The 20,150-nt window shown below is 42.7% G+C and overlaps 2 protein-coding genes across 6 annotated transcripts in view; one reads left to right on the forward strand and one right to left on the reverse strand.

Annotated features, from left to right (window-relative positions):
• LOC119436018 (zinc finger CCCH domain-containing protein 18-like) overlaps nucleotides 1-20,150 on the reverse strand; it is a 188,029-nt gene that overhangs the window by 95,342 nt on the left and 72,537 nt on the right. For 4 of the 5 annotated variants that reach the window (XM_049655203.1, XM_049655204.1, XM_037702746.2 and 1 more), the window contains 2 exons: nucleotides 16,791-17,021; nucleotides 2,700-2,857 (listed from right to left, as the gene is read on the reverse strand). In XM_049655203.1, coding sequence (XP_049511160.1) covers nucleotides 2,700-2,857; nucleotides 16,791-17,021 — 389 coding nt within the window. The remainder of the gene's footprint in view (nucleotides 1-2,699; nucleotides 2,858-16,790; nucleotides 17,022-20,150) is intronic. The other variant, XM_037702747.2, reaches the window with a different exon arrangement.
• The window catches only part of LOC119436024 (cytochrome c oxidase subunit 4 isoform 1, mitochondrial), a 480,308-nt gene that overhangs the window by 85,837 nt on the left and 374,321 nt on the right, over nucleotides 1-20,150 (forward strand). The window lies entirely within an intron of this gene.

The following is a 20,150-nucleotide window of genomic DNA, read 5'->3' on the forward strand; positions in this document are numbered from 1 at the left end:
TGTTTGACTTCTTCTTGCCGAGATTGTCAGCTCGTGTGCTCTGCCTCACGGCCGCTGGACCCGTCATTCAATGGAAAGTACAGCAGCTGCCACGTTTTCCGTTTACGTGAAAAACGGAAACAGTATCCCGCTCACTAAGGCCATCCTCCTGGAAGCGTGTGATCCTGTGTGCGAGCAAATGTTTCTGTCCAGGGAAGGGTGGTATAACGACTGTTCATTAAATCTGCAGAAGTCAGCTTCCTCCTTGTGGAAGTTCCCTCCTTGCGTAACTTCAGCATTTCGTTTTTTCTGACTAGATGACAACGAATTCCTCATTCTGGCTTGGCCTACACCACGGTGTAAGATATAAGAGTATATATATTACACCGTGGCCTACACTGCTCAGAATGGTATTACTGTGAACGTCTGTGACTATTAGTGCAATACCACACGCGTCAGCGAACTCACCGCTAATTTACTTCGCTCCTCTCTCTCTCATATTTGTGTTCCCCTTTCCCATTCCCCCAGTGTAGGGCAGCCAACCGGACGTTATTCTGGTTAACCTCCCTGCCTTCTGCCTTTCTCTTTCCTCCTCCTCCATAACTCGGAAGCTAAAATCAGAGGCAGCGCACGCTGCTTGTCTACACAGCGCAGGCCGACGTTGTGCGCACTAGAAACGCTCTACTGTCCGCAGCGCCACTTCCGAGTCATGATGCGGAGAAGTGGTGAACTACGCTCGGTCGGCACACCTACCCATCTAGCCACCATAGCTGTGCCATTTCTAATGGGCGATCAAAAAACAATATGGTGGCCATGACATGTTTCTGACGTCAGCGACTGCTTCTGGCAGTTTCTTGTTTTTGTAAACAATGGTGGTAGTCTAGCAAAGTCTGATGGTATTTTATGCAGCTTAGTGGAGAGAAAATGCATGATAGAACTTTTTGTACTCTGTTAGCATTACAAGGGTAGATAATATGGGTCAAAAGGGTAGATAACACTTCAGCAAATTTTGGTCATGTGGGAAAGCAGTTGAGTGATGTTTCATTGTCAAGAAATATGATACATATTGAATCCTGTGAGCGTTCACCGGGCATATGAAAATATTTCGCCGTGGTAAGAATTTCGTTATTTTGGGCTTTCGTTATAAAGGGGCTTAACTGCACATGCGAAATAGTTCAGACAGGATTCAGAGGTATTTAGTTCTAAGCCACTGATAGATGCTGGTTGGTCGATCGTAACATTTGTAGCAATCCAGGCCTATCGGCTCACACATTCAACTGCTTATTTTGCTCAGCATTTACACAAAGCACCAGTGCACCCATGATACAATCACCAGCGGACACAAGTCACAAAGCTCTTGAAATTTCTGAGGAAGGAATCATATCCCTATTGCCAGATTAATTTGCGAGAAATCTCCAGGCCCACACAAGATACCCAATGAATTTTTGAAGCAGTAAACTGAATAGGTTGCAAATTTCCTGGTTAAGATTTTACGAGCACCTTGCCATGACTGGCTATTAATAGCCAGAGTGGTACCTATTTTCAAAGCAAGCGATAAGTTGAATTTCAATTACTGCCCCATTTCTATCACATGCACTGCCTGCAAAAGACATTGGAGCATCCTTTCTTTAAATATTTGGTAGAAACCCATGGGGTTCTACAGGAAGCATCACTGTTTTCATAAGCGCCTTTCCACCATGCCTGAACTGTTTGAGAGAATACAACAGCTTGCAACAACCATAAATTAGAAAAAAGCAAATAGATATTACTGCTTCAGACTTGCCTAAAACATTTGACAGGGCCTGTCATGTCGAACTCAAAGAAGCTTTATGACAGTGAAATTAGTTCAAAAATTGTGCAGTAGATCCAGGCTTGGTTGAATAACAGGAAACAGTTTTTTTTAATTAATGATGAGCACTATTCTCTACAGGGGTAATTGAAGATCGCTGGGAGAGGCCTTCACCCTGCAGTGGATGTAAATATAGGCTGATGAAATAAAAAAATATTCTACTTTACCAGTTTCATCCTGTGTAACTTAGGGGTTGGTCTTGGAATGGGTGTTCCTTATTAATATTGATGACATTGCCACCAACTTCAACACACTAGTTGAACTGAGTTATCCACTGTCCACCGTACAACAAAGATGAAGCACTTGGGTGTGAACCTTAGTTGGAACTGCCACATTTTAAAAACAATTATGAATCAACACAGCAAAAGCTGAGCTTGTTGAAAACAAAACTGAAGAATGGCAAGCTTCTGCATGCATACAAAGCTGTAGCATGACCAATGCAGTCGACTTGGTTTAATTTGATGCTGACAGAACCGATGAAATCTGTCCAATTAAACAAGTGGGAGAAAATAGTCAACACAGACTATTAATTCATTCGGCCGCATTTGCCCAATTCGAACTTCCCCAAATCTAATGCACAAGGACAATTTATGGGTTCAATTCAAAAACCTAACTCTGAAATGACGTTGGAGCACCTAAACAAAGCAGACATTGAATGTGCGCCTGAATTTTTAGCAAGAAATATTCAGTTGGGCATTTATGACTCTCAGACTGTAACAGCCTAAAAGGGCTTACAGCATTGAAAATAAATTTATAAATTTGCAGATCAACAATATTGTTATCTGACTCAAGCCAGTGACACATAAGACAGCTAAGTTAGATGACGAATGGCTATGTGTTTAATGACTAATGACATACACTAGGAACTCACCCGTAGAAATCATCTCTGCGGCCATCGCCTCTCCGCACACCTCTGGGAAGGTGGTGAGGAGGGGGTGGTGGCATTGGAGGTCGTACATAAGGAGGACTCATGCCCCGAGAAGATGGAGGCACACCACTTCCCCCGTAGAAGTCATTTTCTTTGTCAACCTACACATAGACAAGTCTACAATTTACATGTATTACACAACAGCAAAGGAGACACAAAAACATTAAGGAGGTGACCTCCAGCATTCTGGAACTTATAAAAGTGTGAACTACTTAGTGATGCAGAGCAACCCAACTTTATCCCTCCCAATTACCATATATTCTCGTATAAGGGCCACACATCCACTTCACAAACGTGCATATTGGTCTCAGGCTGAATCCTCAGCTGGGTCTGTTGCCAGGAAGCTCGTCAATGCGTTCACATTGACGTAAACTGAATCTCCTGGTGCTCCACGGCTTACCCCATTGCATTTTCCGCCTACTCCACTCTTCACATTTAGTGCATGCGCAAATAAAGTGCAGAGCTTTAATGAGCTTTATGTGCACCATACACAGAACGTTTTCGCACTTGGTGAATAGCGTTTGTGCAGTAAAATTTGGTGACATTCATACCACCCAAAAAGCCTGTGGGTATTACGTTTACGTTTCGTATGAAAACGTCGGTATTTTTTTAACTGCACAACCCTATGTGTGGATGCATCATTCAAGTGATAGCTTCACCTTTCAACAGCACACTATTGGTATATTCATAGAGCCATATCCTAAAATGCCTACAACTGGACGTATCAGACTCTTCTTCGATTGATTCCGAAGTTATTTTCAGAGGGCAGATCTTCAGTCTGTTCAGTGTAAATTGATTGTACCTGGGGAAAAACAAAAACAAAAAATTGTCGTAGTCTACGTTTTCTATCATCCACCTGCCTCCTGACCCGATAACCTTTTTCTTCGTGGTGATTATATTAACACTCACAGTTTTTACAGATCTAGCGAAATTCTAATGGGATACTTTAATACACCGGATATTTACTGGCCCTCACTTTTACATCGCAGTTCTTAAGGCAGAAAAAGATAAGGCAGCAAACTGATTGACATTTCTTTATCTTTTGGGCTTACACAAGTAGTTGATGGTGCGAGAGAAAGCACAGAGTGTTTATATGGCCTAGTTGCCCAGTCTAAATTGCGTGCCGTAATTCCAACTTTTTTGGACTTTAATTGCCCTGACGACACATCTCTTCTTGAAGTTTTATCAGAAGGCTTCCCCCGGATCAATTTGCGCACTCAGTAAAGATTGTGACGTGAAAACACTAGTTCGAGAATTCGAAAGCCTTACAAAGCTGTGCATTCACCGCTTTGTTCCGTTAAAATAAGAAAATCATGCCATCCCTTGGATGACAGAAAAAATTTTGCAATTATTCCGCCGCATAAGACGATTCAGACGTTCAAAAAGCAGCAACGACCCTGATGCCATTGCTAGATTCACATCTGCCAAAGAGGCCCCTTAATCTGAAAACAAATAAGGCCAAAAATTGTTTTCTTTCATGTCAAGCCCTCTGCCAGGATTATTAAGAAATAATCCTCGGAAGTTCAGTCGTTCTATCATGCCTATTAGTGATTCTTCATCTTCATTTACCATCAATAATGAAAGTGTAAATGATCCTGCGTGCATCTCCAATGCATTCAATGAATATTTCCATTCTGTTTAGGCAAACGATTCCCACATGTACCCGAATTTTGATAAGCATTTAGTTTATTCCATTTCCAACATTACAGTTAATGTTATTGGTGACCTTAATCTTATCAGCTCTTTCTCATTTGTGAGCGAAGCATGCAGTTCCTTTCGTACCGAATTTTTATTCAACTCGCGTCTTTAGTTTTGGAGATATTGTTCTGCGCAGTAGCGTACAAGTATGATCTGTGTTGCACTGTGTATGAGCTTGCTGTATTCGATTTTTATTTCGACATTTTCTTTGCTTGTACAGTGTCCCTTTTTCTTTTGTATGTGCCACCCCTGCTTTGGCTGCCAAAAAGCACCTGGCAGTAATGTCAAATAAATAAATAAATAAATAAATAAATAAATAAATAAATAAATAAATAAATAAATAAAAGTTTTAAAGTTCGACACAAAAAACCTAGTGGCTCTGATGGTATTCCAAACTCGTTTTTACTTTGCTATTCACAATGGACATCACGCTATCTTGAAATTATATTCAACAAGTCTCTAGAAACAGGAATTGTTTCTTCATCCTGGAAGCTTGCAAGAGTAATGCTCTTGTATAAAATAGGCGACAAGACAGACCTCATGAATTACAGACCAATTTCTTTAACTAGTGCAAAATGCTGGAACACATTATTTACAAACACATAATGTATTTTCTTGAGTCAAACAATATTTTAACTAATGTTCAGCATGGCTTTAGACGTGGTTTCAGCATTATCACACCGCTATTAACCGAATTCACCCATGGCACTGCTTATTAATTAGATCTAGGTAAACAGACTGACGCTATCTATTTCTTTTTGTAAAGTTTTGGATTCAGTACTTCATTCTCACCTCTCGCAAATATTAAATGTGGTACTAAAAAATTTCTGTCTGTTTGATTGGATTGCTAGTTTTCCTTCTAACCGGTCCCAATACATCAACTTCAGTTCCACAAGGTCATTAATTCTTGAAGTAAGTTCTGGGGTTCCTCAAGGATCAGTCCTGGGTCTTATTTTTAATTTATGTCAATGGCCTAACAAAAACTGTTTCTTCCAGCGGTATGACCACTATTTTTTACCCTCATCTGCCCTCTCTGCACTGAACCTAACATCATTTTCTGTTAATCGTGACGTAGAATCATAAAAAATTTCGCACAACATGATTAACACATCCTATCATACCTTGAACACAGCTTGCTTATCTTTTGCCAAGCCTTCTTCTACGTGCAACTCTTACGAGCTTAATCCTATCCCTTTTTATGCCTGTACAGATACTTTCAAGTACAGCTTCTTTACCCGCACTATAGAACTATGAAATTCCTTACCTGGCTGCTTTCGTTCACTCCAAATAAGCAAATTCGAAAATGCTTTTTTTAAAAACAAGTGTGTGTAACTGCTTAAACTATGCTTAGTTTAAGCTTTATGCATATGTATTTCACTGTTTTGCTGCTTTTAGTATTGAAGAAAACGTTTTTCCAGTGCTTTGACCGTTGTACAAATTACTTCACTTTTTTTTGTTCACCAACGTATTACCCACTCCTGTAATAGCCTTCCTATGGGGCTGTTAGTATGTGCAAATAAATAATAAAAATGTCACAGTTTCGCCCTAAGGGCGAAGCAATGAATGCGATAGCAACACAGCAATGTCATACGAAGTAAGGTGAGCGGCTTTGGTAGCAACAACACGCAGAACTGTTGTCGACGCCATCGGCGTTTTGCCCGCGTTAGCTCAAAATGCGTGCGGCGTTGGTGACTGTTGCTGGAGCCTCTGATATAAATAGGCACTTGGTGCCGCAGCTAAACGTCGCCTCGCTTCCCTCCCCCTCCCCCACGGCCTCTCGCGCGTCCGAAGAAGGCGCGTTTGCTCTACATATATGGTGATTGTAAAGGAGAAAAGAGACGCCTACTTCTGCAGCCCTTAAGCGAGCACGGCGCAGAACGCGCGTTTGTTCTCCGCCGTGCGTTCACTCCCCGTGAAAGACGCGCCCCTCGCGCCCTTTCACTCGCACATACAGCGTTCGGCGCGCGGCGACGATTTCATCTCCAAATGACGTCATACGGAACCTCACGGCGACGGCGACGGCAGAAATCTGCTTTTGAGTGTCCATATAATTGCTATCGCAATAATAAAAAAACACTGCATCAGAGAAATTCATAATTTGTCCTGTTCCACTATGCGTACGAGTTTGTGCAGTGCATGTTCACAGCTTTCCATAGGCAACACCTGCCACTGTGTGCCGTGCATGGAATACGCACTTGGTATGGGCTGTAGACGTGTACGCAGTGAGCTTTCATTGTTCCCGTGCCACCAAAAACTTACGCAGGCACTATTGCCTGAAACACTCCAATCTTGTTCCATGTAAGAACCTTACTTTTTGGGATTCTTTTTTTTTTTTTATTGCACAATGTCACATGTGGCAAAACGTCCATGCCCACATTCAAGATTGACTTGATCTTGTAACAGTGCACACTTGGCAAGAACCAGACTCCACCTCTGCAGTTATATCCCAGCGATGCAAAATGAGGTAGCAAGCAAAGCTAAAGACTTCCCAAAGTCATCACATATGGCATCACGCACGTTTTTCAAGCAGATGCACATTCAATTATATTTTCGCTCATGTATGCACTACACCTGAGAAATTCTGATCCAATTAAAAAAAAAAGTGTGGCCCTCACACAAGAATACACAGTATATAAGAAAGAGTTCATGCAGAAGGAATCACTAGATGACCTCACCTCAAGTTTTCCATTCTTGCATGGCTGCCTCACTCACACCAGCAACACTAAACCCACTGCAGCCTTCGATGCTTAGCCAGTTACTTTCTCCACATGCCTCAAGTCAAGGCATTTATGTGACAATCGCCATTGACTTACAAAAAAAAAAAAGCAACAAATAAAGGATGTAGAGCCACCAAGAATATCATCATCAGCATCCCACATTAACGAGATTCTCGAAGCTGATTTTTGTGCACAAGTTAGAAAAAAAATTATGGGGTTTTACGTGCCAAAACCAGTTCTGATTATGAGGCACGCCGTAGTGGGGGACTCCGGAAATTTGGACCACCTGGGGTTCTTTAACGTGCACCTAAATGTAAGTACACGGGTGTTTTCGCATTTCGCCCCCATCGAAATGCGGCCGCCGTGGCCGGGATTCGATCCCGCGACCTCGTGCTCAGCAGCCCAACACCATAGCCACTGAGCAACCACGGCGGGTTGCACAAGTTAGAAAAGAATACAGTTAGTGATTATAGCATCACACTATACTTTGCATCTTTATTGTACTACAACAAAATGAATGCAGGTGTAATTATGAAGCAGGCTGCACATTCATGTATGTAAAGGCATCAGTTCATGAAACCCATATATCCCTTTCCAACCCCGTGACCAGTGTACTGGACATAAGGAAAAAAGCGATGCAAAAAAGCAAGAAAAGCCACAATCAAAACCGAAACCACTTTTTGCAGTTTCTCTAAGAGCCGAGCGATATCTTTTTAGACGTAGTTCCTCCCTCAGCCACATTTCTTTATGGGGGCCTCAAAATAATGGAGTCGTCTACGCAGAAATTCGCAAGCGCGGTTTGCACAAGTGAAATTATTTCAGGAGATATCTTCGTGCAATTCAAATAATTTTAATTGTGCGAGCTAACTAATGTCCACTTGAGACAATGTTGTGAAAAGGTAGCCTGTGTAATGAGAAGTTTGCTCGCAATGCGACTATGTTTTTATGTCCAGTGCACTGGACACCGGGATGCAATTGGCACGCATCGTGGTAAATGCTGTGTGCAACATTTAAGTGTGGTTTTCAATTTTCATAGGCCTAAAAATTAAGTAACTTCGTGACGGCGGTTTTTCCGGTATATTTTCATTCTGAGCAGCATTTGGTGGTTTTATTTGCAGAAAAAAAACTCACTGACGAGGAAATTCAGGAACTTTTGTTTGGAGACTCAGATCTTGATGTCGATTCAGACACAGGCGATGAAGCTAAAAAATTTGAACAGGAGTCTGTTTTTCACGAGGAAAATTGTGACGACGTGTGCAGTGAACACGAGAATGATGAAAAAGAAACTCCAGAAAAAAGATCTCTGCTGGAACGTTCACAAAAAAAAAAGAAAAAGCAGAACAGTCTTAGACGGCACAGCCATTTACGGCTCCAATTGACATAGATGAAACATCAACTGCGAGGCCCTGTCAAGATCAAAGCCCTTCAACTGAAAAGTCCTGTCAAGAGCCCCACACGCCTTTGACTTATTTCAAAGATTTTGATGATGACTTTTGAACATTCATAGCAACCAGAACTAACTTGTACTGGATCCAAATGAAGGGAACCACACTTGGCATGACAGCTAAAGAGGTGAAAGCACTCTTTGGGATGCACATCGTAATGGACAACCTGAAGTTCCCTCAGGCACACATGTATTGGGCAGCAGCAACTCGTGTATCACTAACTGCTGATGCCATGCCCCCTAGAGATGGCTTCTTCAGACTCAGAAATGCTTTGCACGTCTGCAACAATGAATGCAACATCGATGAGAACAGGTGCTGGAAGGTCCAAGCCCTTCTGGATCGCGTCAGGAAAGCCTGCCTAAAGATACCAAGGTCACACGCAGCCTGCGTTGACGAACAGATGATCCCCTTTACGGGAAGAATAGACTTACGTCAGTATGTTCAGGGAAAACCAAACCCGACAGGGCTCAAGAACTTTGTGCTTGCCGACACACTCGGCAGAGTGTTAGACTTTGAAATTTACCAGGGCGCCAGAACATCTAAGCACAAAGATCTCGGAATCGGTGGCGGTATTGTGATGCGCCTTGAGGACACAATGCCTTGTGGGCAGAACTGTCATGTGCTTCAACAGATTTTTCCCGTTGGTGCCATTGATCAAGCGTCTTCTGGAAAAGGGGATGTTCGGTCATGGTACTGTGATGAAAAACAGGAACAAAACGATCCTAAAGTCTCACAAAGAGCTTCTTGACGAAGGGCATGGTTCGAGCCAAGAGAGAGTGAGCGCCGATGGAAAAATGGTGGTCGTGAAATAGATGGACACGAGATAAGTTACACTGCTGTCTTTGTGTTGTGGAAAAGAACCAGTGGACAGCACAAAGCGCTATGACAAGAAGCAAAAGAAGTATGTTCAAGTGGAAAGGCCAGCAAGCGTCCGGTTGTACAACAAACACAAGGGAGGCGTCGACGTCATCACTTCCTAATTAGTCTGCATCGCATAAAAATTAAGAGCAAGAAATGGTCCTGTAAAGGTTATTTTCCACATCACAGATCTTGCCTTAGTCAACACTGGCTCAACTACAAGGAGGATTGCAAAGAGGCAGGCTGCACGAAGAGCCAAGTGCTTTGCCTGCCTGACTTACGGATGCAAGTTGCGCAAGCTCTGATGGTTCGCAGGAAAGAAAGCGTCGCGGAAGTCCATCTACAGATGCAAGTGATCCTCCCGTTCACCATCATAGAGTTGCTGTGCAAATCCCCGGCCCTGACATCCGTTTCGATCAAGAAGGCCATTGGCCAGATCCGCAAGTGAAGGCGAACTTGCCTAGATGCCCGGCTGTCAGAATGCAAGGCCAAGTCGCAGGTGCAATGTTCTAAATGCAATGTTTTTCTGTGTCTTAAGGCAGGCAAAAACTGTTTTCGTGATTTTGACAACCAGTAAAAAGTTCTTGCTGGTTGTAAAAATCCCGAAAACATGACGTAAAAAGTTTCATTGCTTGGGCGGAAATGAACATGATTATCAAAGACGAAGGCGCACGTTCAGTGATCTGTGCAACTTTTTTTGGGGGGCGAAAACAAAGCCTTGTTGTGATTTCCAAGACAATTAACCTTATGACAAGACCAAAAGTAATATTCAGTCAAGAAAGAAAGAAAGAATGTGTGTAGCCTTATGTCCAACAAATAAATCCCAGTGTCCAGTATACTGGACATGGTTGTCCCATGAAAATCATTGTACCTACCGTCTCCTTTATTTTTTTGCATGCTTTCAATGACCTTTTAACCAGAATCAATGTTTTTCTATCCTACAAAAAAATTCGGGTCAGAAAGGGATATGCTTCCCTCCTACTTAGGCAAAGGAACTTTTGCTGGCTCCAAAAAGCTTCAAAAGCAGTGGTAGACATTATGCAGTGCCACAGGGACGCCATCAACCTTTTCACTATCCCTCGTAGTTCCACTCGTGTTCCCAATGTAGACGTCAGTGCCATCACAATCACAATTCATCACAATATCATCAGAATAACTTACAGCAAATTAAGTTATACAGCCCCGATCCCGGATATATCAAACTCGAAAGGGATCGCAAAGTAGCTTGATATATTGATAGTTCGTAATATAAAATATGCCTATTGAAGCTTATCTGAATACTTTGCATGTCTCGGGCAGTTTACTGAGATGGTCAAATGCGCAAATTTACTTATTTGCAACTCCAAGGATGTGTCAAAACAACAGTTAACGTGCTTTTTGCCCATGAATGTCGCAAGTCAATTACATAGCGGAACAATCTGATATATTGAGTGCAACGCTAACCCCAAAAGCCCAAGTCGCCCGATCACAAGACCACAGCATACCTCGCCATGCGTCTAAAAGCTTGTTGAATATTTGTTCAGGATAAGGTAGAAATGGATGCAGCACAGAACAAAACAGCCTGTATCACTATATGCCGTGCTGCCATCCATGCAGCGGTATATTGTGAATCACATGTGAACGTGCCTGGCAGCATGTTCATGCGCCAGGTACGTGCTATGCAGCGTTCCATACAGTTAAACCTCAATACAGTAGAACCCCGCTGATACGTTTTTCATGGAAACGTTAAAAAAAACAAAAAAACGTAAGAGCCGAGAAATAGGAAAAATTGATAAATGAGAGTAGTGCTGAACTGCACACAATATTATTTGAATTCTTACGTGTGAAAAAAAGTCATAGTTTCGCCCGAAAGCCGAAGCATCGATTGCCATAACAAATTAGTAGACAGCTATACAATGTAAGGATAGTAGTTTTATTGGCAGTATAAACTTGTAAACATTCGCTTATTAACTATATTAACAAGCATGGTGTCAGCGCCCACAGGCAAACATAAACACATCATACTCGTTAAGCGCGAACACGCGCTGTCAAAAGCTGGTGTGAGGAAGCGCCGCTGCAGCAGCAAGCGAAGTGACCTTCGTGCTGTTGTCTATCGCTTCGACGCAAACTCAGCGCCGAGAACACACAGCATGCACAAAGCTACAAGTCGCGATGCATCTACACTGCCTAGACTCTGCCCCCAACACAGATCGCTTTCAAGATACGGCCAGCGTGACTGCACGCCGCCGCGCAGTACGCAATTGATGCTAGAGTACAATGTCGCTCGCCATCCCTCCGTCCCTCGCCAGTGCCTCGAGCGCAACGGAAGAACGCGCGCTCCCTCGTTGCTTTTCTTTCTTGCACGTGCAAGATCTGGACGCGGTTGTCGGCTCCCCTCACATGCTTTCAGTCGCACATGCAGCGTACAGCGTGCGGCAACGATGTTATCGCCCTCGACTTTAGACGGAAATCTATGCGCCAAAATTTTAGGGTCACAACGCGTCATAGACACCATCTTTAGATAGCAAATACGGATCTCAAAGGCCAAACTTTTGCTGGCGGATACCAAAAATACGTCATAGGTGTCGCCCCCGGCACTTCGGGCGGCCAACGCCATTGTCAAGTGACACAAAAAGTCAAAATGGCCGCTGGGGCTGGCGCGGGGTGGCAGTTCGCAACGCAACAGCAGGGTTACCAATGCATTAGGTTCTATGGGAGCTGTGCCGGGACCGGCCGAAAATGACGTAACAGCCGGGAAAATGCAGCACCCGGGAACGTAACTTACAGTGGGGTTCTACTGTATAACGAAGCCGTTAAAATAGGCTATTTGCCTTGTTAAATTGAAATTTCATTGTAGTGAAATTTGACCTCTTTGCAAATGTACTGATGAATTTTTCTTACATGGAAGGGGCCCCAAAATTCTAAGAATTCTCGGGCATCGGATAAAGTAAACTTAAAGAAAAAAGTTCATTTTGTTGAACTTGAGAGTCGACGATCAAAGATAGTTTGATGCCGTATTGATGATATCTTCACATGAGTGATACAAAGCGAAGCCAGCCACGCCTTCACGTCCACTCCGCGCATGCCGCTGATAATGTTGCCTGCAGTGGGACTACGCTGTCATGAAAAGCGTCGGCAGCAGGGAGCGAATGATTAGTCTGCATCTAGCTTCAACGCATGTCTGAAACATGTATTTCCGTTTTGTCAATCTTTCCACCTGTTTTCCTGACCCTTGTGTGCATGCGTGTGTTGCGATATAGAAATCTGGGGACTGGGCCTATGTACCACGGAAGAGGGATACGCATTGCTCCTTTTGTCCCTAGCTGAGCTGCCACTACGCGACGCAGATAAACACTCCCAAATAAGCTGCCCCTCCGCTTGTAGTTTCGTGGCGTAGTGGTCACAGCACTCTGCTTGTGATTGGGAGGTCTGTTTAAGCAACATGCTTGGCGGCTGTTTTCATTTTGTTTTTTGTCCTTAAAATCTGCATTATGTCATCCAACGTCCCATTTTTTAGACTCCCTAGGGGCCACAAAAACGTCTGAAAAAATGATTGCATGCCTTTTACTGCCCCTAAAAGATCAAATCGTCACAGGCATGCCCAAAAAAGCTCTGAAAGCCTGCCAGTAGACTTATTTGGCATATCGGTGCTCGTACTGAGAGAGGAGACTGGGAGTGCATGCATGCATAATTAAGGAATACACAGTGTCCTGTGACAACTGCCCCTTCCCACTCTTGTGCTTCACCGCAATACTTTGCGTATGATTCACCGCATAACACTGCTGTATTGAGGCAAAGCTGACTTACGGGAACCGGCATTATGCATTCATTTTGAAGGGAATGTTACAACTGTTTGATACAGACAATTCAATATGCCTGGGTTTGATATATCCTGGATCGACTGTACAGGTAAACAGATGCACTTAAAATAAAGATTGAGAGTAGTATTCTCAGAATTTTATTACAAGCTGCAAAATATGAGGACAGATGATGTGTACCAGTCTGCTAAACAGGATGAGCTACAGTGGTACCTGAATTCACAAACTTAATTCAAGACTCTGGTTGTGAACTAAAGCAGTTTAAATACTGTACCACTATCATTTTAACATATCTTCGTAAATTAGTGCACTAAAACAGAATTTATATTTTGAGTAGGGATGTGCTAGTATCCTACATTTCAAATACAAATCAAATAGTCTTTGCCATCAGATATATATTCACTTTGCAAATTCACTATTCAAAACAAATATTCATTTCTGTTCGAATTAGAGGAATAACAATCTTAATAGAATCTCTGGGGAGAAAGACCAATGCAAGTTAAGAGTTTTCCCAAATGGTTCTGGTGCAGTAGAACTGCGATTGCTGCACAGAGGCACCAGGTCCCGAGTGTACGCACAGGGTCAGTAACTTCTTGCTTCGAAGCAGGATTTATGCAAATCAATTGCAAGACCGTAGAGGCTTGGGCTAGTCGGTACATACTCGAAAAAGAAACAGCGCGAAAAAACGCGACAAGACAAGAAGGGGGACATGCACCAGCGCCGACACACAGTGCTGGTGTGTGTCCCCCTTCTTGTCTTCTTGTCGTGCTTTTTATTTTCGACTATGCAAATCAATTTATTATTTGGCGAGTTTTACCACGTTTGGCTCCTATTGAAACCATGTGCAGTGTTGTATCAGACATCTCCTTTAACGAACACAACACTGTACATGCATCTGCTGATGTGCTGTTGCTCTGTTTCATTACTGTGAGTGCACCAAATAACTGAAAGCAGCTCATCATTAATAAGCTCCCCAGTTGGGCATAAGCTGCCCAGTTATAAATGGCATTACATTAGGTATCAAAAATTGTATATACGCCTTTCTTTTTTTACCAAATAGAGCCCACACAAACTTTACATTTCATTGCGTTTAGAAATGAGAAAATAATCTATTTGATTAGGAAATTTCACTATTTAAAATTCCCTCATTTTCAGCAAGAACATTTTCGAGATCTTTGCAAATTAAAATTTTTGAGGCTTTTGAACCCGATACAATATGATGTGTCAAAGCTAGCTAACTTAGTTGCACCGACGCTGCTTCTAAATACAAATGAGAGTGCATTGAAAAAAGGACGCAGCTTGAGGTAGCAGACTAACTGAATTTCTAGGAATCATACCCTCTTGGGGTCCTGCTTGTCACCTGAAGTGGAGCTCATGAACCAAAGTAAAATTCTGCAAAACACTGAAGAGCTGAAAAAAAGCCTCTTCAAACGGCCGCAAGTGCTGCTGTTCGTGAACGCAGCACTTGCGGGTATGTCACAACCCAATCTGAACTAGAGGTGGTCCCCATCTCTTGACATGTTGACATGTCAGGACATGCCACCACAAATGCTGCTGTTTGTGAACCGAGATCATTGTATGTTATAACCCAATCTGAACTAGAGGTGGTCCCTATTTGTAGACATGCCAAAATATGCTATCAAAAATCTTACTTTGTTGAAGCCAGGAAGCAAAACATGCAAGAGTACTCTAGTACAAGAAATCAAATGGCATCACGAAAGAGGCCTGGCCACAAATAACCTTGGGTGAAATGCCGAATATTTTCGTTACATATGCCTACACCCATGAAGATATTACCTTCACCTAGATCAATTAAAATAACACTGAACTCGCATCAGTAAGCAACCCTACAGCCCTTCCCAGTTACCTGCCTTTGTGATACCATACATATTTGAAAAGGAATAATGCATCCCTAAAAAAAAGTGAGGCATGAGAGGTTATTTTCGCCTTATCTGTAAGCAAACTGGTTCAAACTAAAATCTGACTTATCTTCATGTTAAGCACATTTGTTTCAAAACCTTACAAGCTATCACATACCTTTAAAAAGCTGCACTGTGTTTTGCTCTAATGAAGGCCCAGCATGCTTTTGTAAAGTACTAGAGCATTGCAATGTTTGAACTGGCTAGAGTAGAATTTGTGCAACTAGATTTTTCCTGGGTCTCAATGTACAAGAGTTTTAAAATGCTTATGCATTTGATCACTCGATATTCTAAACAAATTATTTAATTCACATTAGAAAACTTTAGTATTCACATATGGGTAAAAAATGTAGGCATGCTTCAAAATATTTATTCGCTGTTTTGCACACCCGACAAAAAAGGGGAGCGTGTGTGTGTGTGTGTGTGTGTGTAGGGAGGGGGGGGGTGGGGGCGGGGGAATCACGAGAAGTGATAGCAAGCAACACAACACTCATTTTGAACTGATTTATTGTGCAACCTTTCCTCTGAACTAGCGTCATAAATATCAGTATGAAATAACCGTAACCATTATAATGAAGCAGGTACGTAAGAATAATGTTATCATGACGGTCATCACGAACTGTGCTGCTGACAGATTCGCTACATGAGCACACTTGTGCAAAAAGTGCTAAGCCACCTCTAATTGGTGTGCCAAGGGTGCCTTGATGCCAACGTCTGTGTTTACTTACTGAGAGAGCACATTATTAGGCATGACCACCGAGATAAAGCATGGAGTAAGCATAGTGTGACCATACATAAACAGCATATACACATCTACCTATCTAGTGTTGTGTTTGGTGAAGGATGCGACTAATACAGTGCCTGCATGGCAGCATCGCAAATGTTTATGACTCCATGATAACAACGTTGCTTTGGTTCACCTACACCAACTGACTTTATTTGAATGTAGCCAGACCAATTGTGGTGTATGTATGAGCACTGCAAAGTCCTATTGCTAGGAGATAATTTTCTCAGCTATACAATGGTACAAAACAGTCAAAATGCATACAATATGAGACTTGGCAGGCATAGTTTTCGTATTCGATTTGTGAGCCAGTATTACGTGTAACTGCACCTTCAGTATTTTTTTTTTTTTAGCAAAAGATGTAGATACTGAATAACTGCATTTCTAAAAGTAGAAGCCCATGGATTACATTTAATTTACAATATTCAGCCATTTTTGAGATGTACCCATGATTTTAATTTCTTTAACCCGATAATGCCCAGCACATCATTTATGCTATGTTGCATCCGATACCTCAAAATTCTGATTTACACAATGAAAAGTTAACATACAGCTTATTTTTGATATGTTGGAGCGAGTTTTCCAGTTACGAATAGTTCAGCAAACCAATTACTGATTCATTATTATACGAATTAGGTTTATGTACTCAAATTAAGTTTCATTGTTTTTCTGTAGAAACATTCTCTCCATGACCAGAAAGAAAAATGAACAGGTTCTAATTTTCATAGATTTTTAAGTGTGTTTGGGCATTACAGGGTAAAAAAAAGGGTCTGCTGTGGTAAAACTTGACCACAGCAGAAACAGAAAATTCCTAACCTCAGACTGCAGCGGTGTCCGATCATGATGTGGAGGTACTATGTTGAGCCGCTTCTCCTCAAAGTCAGGCTCCTGCTCTTTACGACGGGAAGCACGTTTCATAAGCTCTTTAGCATGACGGAGACCTCGCTCCCATGCGGACTCTACTGGTGGCAGCATCATTTCTTCTGGTGGTGGTGGCAGTGGTGGCATGGGAGGCCCAAGAAATTCTGGTGGTGGCGCTCCACCGCGCTTGAAAAAGAAAATGGGTCGTCACCTTAGATAAGGATGGGGGCAGGGGAGGGGGTATCTAAATGGGTTCTCTCCGTGTCAATGAGCAGGATGGATAGAATGTGGCTGTGAGGCATCATTGCACAGTGTTGAACAAAAATATTGATTTGCTCCAGCTTTTCTTCTGGTTCAGGAAAAAAAGAAAGGTTCAGCACAAAATAATGGTTCAAACTGGTTCAAATGTGTTTATGTTCATGTGACAGAAAACTTTCAGTGACAGAAAACGAACATAATTCATATTGTGCAAAAACTCAAAACACCCAGAACAGCACAGTGAAGAAGTGATGGAAGTGAGAATCCCTTGCAACAAGCCCACGTCTCTGCAGTGAAAAAAGTGCTCACAGGCTCAAAACTAGCAAGCACTAAAGAACATCGACCCAGGGCACACAGTAGGCAAATCTACCAGTCTAGTTTATTAGCAGTCTATTCAGTTTCATGAATATTTGATATATTTGGAAAGTGCCCCATGGTCCAACGCTTTTCCACACACAGCCTTTCCACAGTGCATGCTCGCTCTTGATACAAGGGTCGTCCAGGTCTACAGAGCCCACTGAAACAGCTCATATGTGACACAAGAGTGGCTACAGCAGCAGCACGCATGGAAAGGGAGAGAGCCCAAATTTGAAGCCTAGGAGGATGTACGAAGATTGAGCCAAGCATCCAGAGAAGGGCCCGCAGATTTTATTGAGATCAGTCAACGATCGATTCATCTGACATGGAGGGGGCCACAAAAATGAGCAAATAATCAGGCTGTTAAAAATAATAAATTTCAAGACAAATTATATTTGTTTTACAATGCCAGCTGTACAAAAGATTTGTTAACAGACTCTTGTTAAGTGTTGCGCTTCACTAAAATATCAACGCGAAATTTCATGATGGTAGATTTCGTGATGGTGTTTTGCGTTCATACATCACCCCTCTTGATGTAAACCACAGTATCGTTGCAATGAGTGCAGATATGTGCATGCGACATTGAGTGCTCGATGCTGACAGTTTAGGTTGTTATGCACAAATTCAACTCTGAACTTTCTGCTAACACACGAGCCTACCCTGTTTCATCCAGTAGGCACACAAAATTAATTGGTAGGCATACTGTTGCTGGCGGGTCACCCGTGGACCTGAATACCACTGCTACGACAGCCAGCCTAACCCATGCGCAGAATGTTTTTGATGCGACACCCATGCATCAAAAACCCACATACCAATTCAAACATAATAGCGGCAAGCTTCCAGAAATGGCATGCTGCATGGCATCACACTGGCCAGTGGTAAATTTTCTCACGACCACTGCCGGCTGTTACCCTAATCAATGCAGCTTCTTCAGATGTTGGTGGCTGAAGATACAGTTTGGTACCGAGTCAGTGCAGGTCTATTTGCAGCAGCAGGCACTTATTGACTACTGCACGGATAATTTGGCTGTAGACATATTTGTGCAGGCAGTGGAGTGTAGCGCATGGCAAGCTTGCCACGGCCCTCCTCATTTTAGAACCCTTGGCCAGCAGCAAATGGCATCGAACCCGAGTTAAGGGGAGATGAGGGTCAAAAAACTTATTTTTTACCGAAAAGGTTGATTTTGTGTTTTGAGCACTTTGGATTCCTCCAAGCCTCCTCTTTCATGTAATTTTTTAAAAAATCAAAGCTGAGAATCAACTAAAACTTAGGCAAAAAAATGCAAAAAGCACTCGCGGTGGCTCGTGAAAGTGCGAATTTACTCGAATTTCGTGCGTGCGGCATTTCGCTCGGCAGTGTTGGCTGGTCTGGAATTTTCGCAGGGATATAGGACTAACCCTCTTCCCCCAGAGACCACGTTGGTAGGGCCGCACTCTTGCTGAAAATGCGGAAAAACATCGTTTCCCCACCTAAGCGTGGCGTTGCGACTTTCTTTTTTAAACTTTGAAATGTGTTCTTCACAGTTCATTTTTTAGCATTTTTAGAGTTCATGCACTAAAATTTGTGCCTTTTATGTAGTGCGATTATAATGAAATTTGGCATGCTAATGCTTTAACATGTCCTGAATTCAAAGAAACAACTTTCACAACTTTCCACCAATATATTCAATAAGATAATTTCAAAAGTTTCTTCACTGAGAATGGTAAAACTGAAACTTGGCATAGGAATTTTTTTCTAGACTAAAATGCAAATATTAAACTACATTTTCTTGCTTTACTATTCATTGAGAGCAATATGAGCAATTTTTTTGTGCTTTCTTGTGGTCGCTGTTATTGTCTAAGCTTGCACAAAAATGCATGGTTTTTACAAATGCATGGTGTGCCAACAATTAACCAAATGAGCTATCAAAAAACTAAGCTGATTTGAAAAGAGGAGCTCAAACTCAGTACATGGTGAAAGTTTCATACAGCCTTTTACAGTACCTACCCCCGGTCCTAAGGCAAGACTATACAGCCTTTTTTTTTTCTAGGCTATAGAGCCACGCTTGCAGAGCATGCATTTATGTGAGCCATATGATTGCGTTTGAGCGTCGTCGTCTTTGTCCACAGCTTCCGCGCTCGCACGATTGTGCTCTGCGAGGTGAAGAGGTTTTGCGCGCTATGAGAGAGAAGCATTCACAGAGCGTGTCTGCTGGAACGCGTTGTCGGCATAGCAACATGGTGTCGGTGTTGCAAGCTGCGTTATGCAACGCACAGTGACGGCCATAAGACCGAGACACGCGAAAAGAAATTATCATCGTCATGAGTAATAAGATGAAAAGTTTGCGCGCACTTCTGGAAAATACTGGGCTACGATCGCCCAGCTTCGCTGTTTCAAGCGTTGCACGGCCGAGTACAAGGTTAAGAATTCTTTCTTTTTTTTTTCGGAAAAGCTACCGTCAAAATCGGATTCAATGTTATGGCCACGCGAAGCGCGCTGGTTGACTTAATTTCTACGGGTTCTGTGCGCGCTATCGAGGTGCCGGGCTCTCGTGATCAATGTCTCGAGCACCGTGCGAGAAGGATGGAGCAGTAACGCAAGCGGCGGTAGGCCAGCTGCGAGTCGATCGACCCCGAAGTCGTTGCATCTGCAGATCGCTGTCAAGATACGGTGCGCGCCGCTGGGCAAACTATGCAGTTGCTACAAGAGTACAGGCACACC

The sequence above is a fragment of the Dermacentor silvarum genome, chromosome 1, assembly GCF_013339745.2.
Source record: "Dermacentor silvarum isolate Dsil-2018 chromosome 1, BIME_Dsil_1.4, whole genome shotgun sequence".
Lineage (NCBI taxonomy): Eukaryota > Metazoa > Arthropoda > Arachnida > Ixodida > Ixodidae > Dermacentor > Dermacentor silvarum.